This window comes from Populus trichocarpa, chromosome 2 (genome assembly GCF_000002775.5).
Source record: "Populus trichocarpa isolate Nisqually-1 chromosome 2, P.trichocarpa_v4.1, whole genome shotgun sequence".
Lineage (NCBI taxonomy): Eukaryota > Viridiplantae > Streptophyta > Magnoliopsida > Malpighiales > Salicaceae > Populus > Populus trichocarpa.
Window position 1 is genome coordinate 15,944,173 of NC_037286.2, and position 8,605 is coordinate 15,952,777.

General features: G+C 33.8%; 2 protein-coding genes across 2 annotated transcripts; both read right to left on the minus strand.

Annotated features, from left to right (window-relative positions):
* Nucleotides 1–1,186: 1,186 nt before the first annotated feature.
* LOC7481396 (60S ribosomal protein L29-1) lies at nt 1,187–1,791 on the minus strand. The gene is made up of 2 exons (XM_002301471.4): nt 1,581–1,791; nt 1,187–1,468 (listed from the first exon to the last, which is right to left on the minus strand). The coding sequence occupies exons 1-2, from the start codon at nt 1,680–1,682 to the stop codon at nt 1,391–1,393; spliced, it is 180 nt and encodes a 59-aa protein (XP_002301507.1). The 5' UTR covers nt 1,683–1,791; the 3' UTR covers nt 1,187–1,390.
* A 5,171-nt stretch (nt 1,792–6,962) lies between these two features.
* LOC7481395 (uncharacterized) lies at nt 6,963–7,886 on the minus strand. The gene has a single exon (XM_002301470.4). The coding sequence runs from the start codon at nt 7,729–7,731 to the stop codon at nt 7,138–7,140; it is 594 nt and encodes a 197-aa protein (XP_002301506.4). The 5' UTR covers nt 7,732–7,886; the 3' UTR covers nt 6,963–7,137.
* Between the last annotated feature and the right edge of the window lie 719 nt (nt 7,887–8,605).

The following is an 8,605-nucleotide window of genomic DNA, read 5'->3' on the forward strand; positions in this document are numbered from 1 at the left end:
TGCACAATCAACTTGCATATGTTTGGTTCTGAATTACAACAATCCACGGAAGCAGAAATCAACCACTAACCACAATGATCAAGAAAAGTCTCAAAATCTTCTCAACCTCATTGATAACAAGAAAATTCATGATTACCATTCATCCATGACAATTGGTTCCTTAAACCTTCAGAATAAAGCTGACCATCCCACAACTTCCTTTGAACTTTCCAAATTTTAACAACTCACAGAAGCTAAAATCAACCATTTATGATGATGATGATGATGATTCTCAATTTCAATTGATAACAAGAAATATTTTGATCAACATCCGTCCACAACAGATGCATTCAGAATGAAGTAGACCCTGCCACAGCTTTCCTTTTCAAACTAATAAGTCAAAACTTAGTATATTTCCAATAAAACAGTTTGCTTGAGTAATCCTTCTAACCTTTTGGCACTTTCCGAAAGAAAACCTTCCCAAGAAATATTGGACGTATTTGACACAGAACTCTTCTTAAATGAAAAGAAAATGCTTAATTGACAAGTAAAAACCTACAGAATCTCTCTGTCTCCAGCCTTTTCAGTTACCAAATCAAATAAATAAGCTAAAACGACCACCCACTAACTGGAGTAAAAGAGCTTAGCAAACTTTCACCTCTTGACTGAGCAACGAGGGTACACAGACCCACAGCATTGTGATGATTAAAGTAATAGCAGCTTATGGATTGATAAACAATGACTTTCTATTGTGGTTATATAATTGTTGAAGGCTGTTAATGGTCAGATATTCATCGCACTGAGTTAAAAATGGCATAGTCTCAATTATTTTAACTAATCAATGCATAAATGAAACTGTCCTGAAACCTGTCCAAAGCAATAGTGGAAGCAATAAAGATCCACAAACAATTTACAGCTTCACCTTCGCTAACATAAATCCGAGAAAACAGGCTTAATACCAACATTACACAACACAAGCCAATGCCAATCATATAAAATGTTCCCTTGCATCTGAAAACTTCAATGAATTCAGCTGAATACATCAACAAGGAGAGCCATGCATAAAAACAAGAATCACTCCCAGACGACCAAATCAGTTAACTCCCAAAATTACGCCACAGAAAAGGTATCCCACTAAGACAAGATATCACTGAAAATTATAGCTAAGCATCCATCACATCTATTTCAAGAGTGCAAGCCACATTCATGAATTTAAACCTCCAAAAATAGTTTCTATTTTCATAATAACCAGACAATTAGTTCTACACGTCCAAGAAATCATCTTTCTAATTCATGAGATATAAAATCAGACTAAAACCAAACGAATGTTGCTGTCTTGTGAGTGAAACAAAAGGAAAAAAATAGTATGATGAAAACAATTACTAGAAACAGCCAAGATGAGGTTCAATATCTACTCTTCGGTTGAAGATTCACCATTCTTGTTATGCTTCCTCGCGTACCTCTGGTTCCTCAAAAAGTTAGGATCCATCTATTTGTGCACAAAAATAAAAGAGCGAATATTGACATATATGCATCAAAATTGTAAGTGACATGAGAAATAAAATGAAAAAAAAAAAGAAATCAGAGCAAAAGTTACAGACCCCTTTAGTGGACGTGTGCCTCTGCTTTCTGGGTTTCTTGATCCCGTTTTTATGAGCTTTATAAGACTGGTTATGAGCAGTGTGGTTCTTTGACTTTGCCATTGGATCAGCAAGAAATTGCAGGCAGAGGCAGAGATTCCTCGGAGGTTGTAGGGATTAGGGGTTTTGTGTATTTGCGTAAACGTAGAGGAGCAACATAAAATGGGTAAATATTTTATTTTAGTTACTGAAATATACAAGTTCTATTAGTTTTTTTTATAAAAAAATTGTTTTTTTATTATATTTCATACATTTATTAATAAAAATTTTATAACCTTATTAACAAAACTCAAAGAAAATATGAAGATGTTACAACGAATAGGGATGAGCAAAAAAATCAAAAAACTGATTAAATCGAAAAAACTAAAAAAAAAATAACCGAAAAAACCGAACCGTGAAAAAAAACCGATTAAACCGATTACAATTTTGAAAAAACCGATCGGTTCGGGTTCGGTTTTGGTTTTATAAGCCTGAAACCAGAAAAACTGAGCCGAACCCAAACCGAAAAAAACCAAGCCAAACCTGAAAAAACCGAGCCAAACCGGTTTGAACCAGTTTTTGTCCTAAAAAACCAAACCGAACCGAAACCTGCCGGTTTGAACCGGTTTCGGTTTGTTTTTAAAAAAAATCGGTTTAGTTACTTTTTTTTTTATAAAAACCGAATCGGACCAAAAATATTCACCTCTAACAACGAGTAATAAATATCAACATAATTATATACTAAGCATGTTTTCATATGCATTTCTTAGAATTTTTCAAAGTCGTCTATTTTTACATAACCATATTTTCTATCATATACCCATTTATTAATTTTTGGAAGAAAAAAAAACCTCTTAGAACACCAAAATAAAAATTAGTTTTCAAAATCTAAAAAATAAAAAAATTATTTTCAAATGCATAACAAAATTTGAAAAATCCTAAAAAATTAAAAAATTCAAAAACCATAAAAAATTCTTTTAATAAAAACTGCAAATGTAGAAACTTGGAACATTTTACAAAATTTAGATCAAAATTTAACATAGTAAATAAAACAACAAAAAAATAGTACCAAATATTAATATGGTAAAAATTCTATAATATTGCTTCTTGCAAATAATAAGATCAAAATCGATCCATCCTTATTCCTGCATCATGGAACCTATAACTAGTTTAGTTTTATAAAACAAAAGACAGAAATTTTTTTTTTCTCAATGATATATAAGTTAGCTTTATAATTTCAGTTCTAAGAAATATATAAATCTATTTACTTTCCCGAATAATCATCCATGATTTCTATTAAAATCTCTAATTTTTATGAATGTTTACATATGACGAATCCAAATTTAATTGACTCAAAACCCCCCAAACACCCAAAAAAAAGGGTCCAGGGCGCTCCATAGATTAACCGATTATCTAACACATAAACCTTACTTCTAAGCTACTTAGATTTTTTGAAACATTATTATTGACGTTTTTTGTGAGAGCCTAAACAAAAAACCATTTCATTCTTGTTTTTTAAAAGCTCTTTTCATGGCTGACGAAGCCCTAATACAGTGGTAGCTATGCCAAGGATTATGTCCATGACTACAATAACGACATGCCAACGGTTACGCCCACAGCTACGCCAACGACTACACCCATGACAACACCCGCGACGCTGCCCACGGCTATGTCTATAACTATGCCTACGACTACTCCCATGACTACGCTTTACGACTGTGCCTCAAGGCTACTCTTATAATTTTTATAGCGGCTTGTACACATCAAAAGGTGTCACTAGGACTTGGGGGCTCTAATGATACACAAAAGGTGAGGTCCACATACTAGGAGAGCTTATCTACTAGGCGAGTTCCATCTACTAGTGTAATAGCACACCTCTTTAAGGAATGAAATTGGTCTCTCTAGTGCAAAAGCACAACCCTCCGTTCCACCTACTAGGTGAGTTTCACCTACTAGATGAGTTCCACCTACTAGTGCAATAGAACCATTCTTTAAGGAATGAACTTGATCTCTTTAGAGCAATAACATCAATCTCTTAAGGATGAACTTAGTCTTTTTAGTATAAGAGCACTACCCTATGTTTCATCTACTAGACGAGCTCCACCTAGACGAGCTCCACCTACTAGTGCAATAGCACCACTCTCCAAGAAATAGACTTGGTTTCCCTGATGCAATAAAATCAACTTTCAATGAATAGATTTGGTCTTCCTATTGCAATAACACTGTTATTGGGTTCTTTTATGATTCCCTTCAACCTCTTTGGATTCCCCTAACCACTTAGAAATTTTCTAAATACAAGCTCTCCCCTCTCATTGGGTTCTCCCTAGCCATTCCCTTCTTATTGGGATCTTTCTAGTTACTTAGAAATTGTTTAAGTACTAGGTCCACCCTCAATGGGTTCCCCTCAGTCTTTTAGAAGATTTCTAAGAATAGACTTATCTTCCTTAGTTTCTTCCAACCATTTAAAATTTTTTCTAAGTACAAGCTCTTCTTTCATAAGTTTCTCTATCTATTAGAAAATTTTTCTAAGTATGAAGTCCTTTATATCTCATCTCACTCTCCTAGAGGTTTTTGAAGTACGAGTTCCTCTATAGTTTCCCTCTACATACTTAGAAATTTCTTCAAACATAGTGCACGCCCCATACACATGGGCTCTCCGGCACTTTACCCGGGGTTTCCACTCATTTTCTCATATGAAAAAAATTTGATGAATTTGTCATGGTAACCGGGTATTTTTAAAAGTCTTTGCATATCAATATCACAAAAACTTAGGGGCTTACTGATGAACCCAAATTTAACAGGTTCAAACCCCACCCCCCCAATAACCCAAAAAGAATAGGTCTAAGCAATGTGTGGACCCAACACTCATTTGAGAATTTTTTTAGGAATTTTATACTGATGCAATATGTTATTATTTTGAGTGAAATACATCTTAAAATACCACATTAATTTATAAGAGTGAAATGACTCTTCAATCTCTTTTCTCCACCAAAGTACAAGATTTATGGGCAATAAATACCCCATGAATCCACCAAGTTTAAGGTTCACAATCTCTTCATTTTCAATATATTTAACATATATATTTTCAGAGTTATCTATCTAAAATATCTTTTTAATTTCTCTCTCTTAAAAAAAAAATTTACTTAAGCATTTGAGAGTCTTTAAATCTACCAAAATGGACATTATAACTTGCATCATAGCCGAGCATTAAGAAAAAATGATTAAAAATATTTTCTTTTCTCGATTTGGCATTTAATCAATTACCATGTTTAACATTTCAAAAAAGGAAAAACAAATATTTATGTTCGCATATTTTCAAAATATTTCTTGTATGTATTTTTTTGATTTAATAACAAATTTATTAAGCCCATTAAAAACGTTTTCCACATTAAATGGCCTACTAGGCCTACATACCTAAAAACCAAAAACTTATCTTTTTGGGAAAATAAACAATGATAATATTTTTCAATTAAAAAGTCAAACCCTATTTTTGCTATTCTTATTGGATAAAAGCTCATTTTAAAATTCAATTCAAAAACTATTTAAGGTAAATGGACTTGCAATGAGTTGTTACCTCAAATATAAAAATAATATAATTTGTAAACCTCAAATAAATTTGAAAATATTTATTAATGCCAAAGTTAGGAATACTAACTCGAACTGATACTCACCAATGCTAAAATTAGAAATATCACCTAAAATAAATATTAACGCTAGAATCAAGAATATTAATATTCACCAATGCCAAAATTAAAAATACATTTAGGATAATTATTCATTAACGGTAAAGTTAGGAATATTAACGACATGAATATAAATACTTTTGAGCTAAATATTCACTGATGTTAAAGTTACGAATATCAGACCTTTGCATGTAGTACTTACTAACGCTAGAGTTATAAGTATTTTTAGTTGAATTATTCACCGACGCTAGAGTTGAGAGTATTATAGGCAGACCATCGATAGTATAGCACAACAAACCTTCAATAATTTAAGACAAAACCAGCAATGCAGCCTATCTCGGGTATGATGTTTTATGACTGATAGTATTTTTTCTTTTACATAATCAATCTTGTATCATAGAATCTATGTTGATCAATTAAGGTTTTCTAGTAACTATAATACGAGGTGACAACGTTTTAAATAAGATCTTTACTATATATATATATATAAAAAAAAAAAACAAGATGTAAGATATATATTCTTTTTCTGTTTTTTCAAATGTCATCACAATGTAAAATAATGACTAAAACAACTTTTTTTTTTCTATTATGTATATCAATAGTTATGAAACATATTATTTTAAAATCACAATTCAAAATATATACTAACATGTAATTAAGATTTAAGAAAACTTTAAAACATAACCAATAAGAAAAACAATGGAAAGAATTTCTATCAAGCTCATCTGTCAAGCGTCAACCTTAAGCTCCGCCCTTGAGTCATGAAGTTGTCAATAACAATATGCTTGAAGTTGTCAATAACAATATGCTTGTTTTATACAGGGTTGTTTGTCACTCCTCTAGACTTGTAATAGAAATAGTAAACCAAGCAAAACTGGAAATGTAATAATTCATTTTTCTATATGCTTGATCCGGTCAGAAGTTGGGATCCAATTGCCGTAGTTTCCAGCTCACAGAAGTTCTGATTTTCTTCGCAACTGCTGAGTAAAATAATCGCACAGACATCAGAATCGACATAGATCTTTTAAAGCTCTTACCTATGGGCTAAAAAAACATTTGGGTCACAAATCACAATGGCTACTTCAAAGAATCCAGCAGAAAGCTGGAGAAATTTATTGGAATGATGTAGCTTTCTGATGGGACTTTAGTTGCTTTAAAGTTTGAATTCTTCTTCGTCTTCTTTTTTCTTTTTGTCACAATCTTTCTTCTATTTTACTCTTTAACTATTGTCTTTCCCCCCAACTCAGTCCACCATATTACAAACAGAGATATTTTGTTGTTGACTCGTCACCGGCCATCACAGTGACATGTTGGACGTGTTATATATCTGTTTTGCCTGACCAGTTTGTCACGTTCCCAATTAATAGGTTTACGTTTACGATACAACTACAAAACAAACACCGATGATAGACTTCTCTGGCCTGAGCGGCTGGTGGGTGAAAATAACATGATTAACCAGTTCAATAAACGGCAAAAGCATAATCTGTTCAATACCCTCCCCCTGTAATTGGCCTTGCAGGCTTTCTCTTGGCACTCAAAATTAAACTTTTCTTATTTTCGGCCAAATTCCCTTGTATAGCAGCTTTAACATGTTCATTGGATCAATGTAGAGGAGGCTCACAGAGCGATTATCATACGGGGAAAAGAAAGAAAGAAAGAAAGAGATCTAGTAAAGCTAATGTTTAGTTAAACAGAAATTCATAACTTCTTCATTAATAAGATCAAGATGGTACAAATGCACTTTGTTTCTCGATCTTTACCATAATAGACACATACATGCTACAACCATTGACATCAAAGCACAAATCACAAACTAGTGATATATAGAACCTAAATTAACTCAATTAATTAACCCTTCAAAACAACCAGTGAGGGGTTTTTTTCTCAACCTTTTTCTCCTTGATAGTATCCAAGCTGGGCTTCCAAGTCCCTTTACCAGAAAGCTGCCTACTCAAATACTCGGGCCTACTCTCAGAAATCTCTGTTAACTCGGAATCATAATTCTCCATGGCTGGCTTCTCCTCCACGTGACATTCCTTCTTTTGCATAACAAATATTTGCTCCTCTCCAGTTCCAGAAGGGCATATCCTAGCAAATAAAGGGAAAAACCTTGACGATGATAGAAGGGACCGTGACCTTAAAACCGAGTTTGCACTCAAAAGAACACGCCTCGCTTCCCCTGATGACAATGATGCTGGTTTCCCTCGCTTAATGGGCAGCATTAGGTACACCTTCTTCAAGTCTAGCCTCTTGTCAGCAGGCAATGGTGCTGGCCTTTTTTCAGTAAAATCCGAGCGAAACTCGACCACGACTTGCTGTGGATACTCCAGCATTAGCTCAGCCGCTGTTAGGGGCGTGTCAAACTCAAAAACCTTGCCATCCCATAGAATCACTCTCCCAGTCCCTGCAGCAGAGTTTGATGAATTGGGGTATGTGATGTAGTTTCCCATTTCAAGTAGAGAAGAAAAACTTCATGCAAGTGGAAGTAGCTAGCTAGGGAGGTTAGTTTTTGGGGGTTCTTATCGAGCCGTGTGTGGGGAAAGTGAGAGGTGTTTGTTAAACCGCTCCATCTTGTGACGGATGCAATGGTGGAATTGGTAGTAAACAAAAAATTAGATCAAGTTGGTGCATGAGGTATGTTTTAATCCAAAGTGTTTGACCTGTTACAGGTATGTTAGGCTCGATCCGATCCTGGTGGATTCTATTGGACTTCGACTTGTCTGTGGGGTCACAAGAAGAGGCCTGTTAAAGTTTTTGTACCAAATGGTTTGAGGAAGTCAGAAGAACGGTTCAACTATAACTACATTAACTAATTTCTTTTAATATATGCATGAGATAACGTAATGGAGGAGTAAAAATTGGACGGTCCATGCCATCTACAAGTCATGCCCTCACGGGTATCTAAAATATGGCACGGGCATGCATGCAATAGAATTGAAAGCAACATTTTTTTTCTTTTTTTTTTTTGTGGAAAAGAGAAGAAGAAGAAGAATTGAATACACGGGAATATAACTATTGCTCCATCATGTGAAGGTGTACAGTCTATAGACTATAGACTCGAGAGATGTGTCTCTTTTTTTGTATGAAAACAAGGGATATGTAGTCCTTTTTTTATATATAAACGTCAAGTAATTCGTGAGCAAAGAGCAAACACCAATAAAAAATTAACAAAAACTTAAAAGGGATTGCTGTTTCGATATAGCATGTCAGAAAACATGATTCAAATAGTGCTTCTCTTTTTTCTTTTCTTTTTTTCAGTCCTTATTTTTTTCATCGTTTTTCTTAATTAATCTTTTTATATTAGATTAATTTAGAATTATATTT

Bases quoted from the DNA above. Each gene is read 5' to 3' on its own strand.
- LOC7481395 (XM_002301470.4), bottom strand. From the start codon at position 7,731: ATGGGAAACTACATCACATACCCCAATTCATCAAACTCTGCTGCAGGG.
- LOC7481396 (XM_002301471.4), bottom strand. From the start codon at position 1,682: ATGGCAAAGTCAAAGAACCACACTGCTCATAACCAGTCTTATAAAGCT. The intron at 1,469-1,580 runs GTCTGTAACTTT...GTGCACAAATAG, and splicing joins GGCACACGTCCACTAAAGGG to ATGGATCCTAACTTTTTGAG.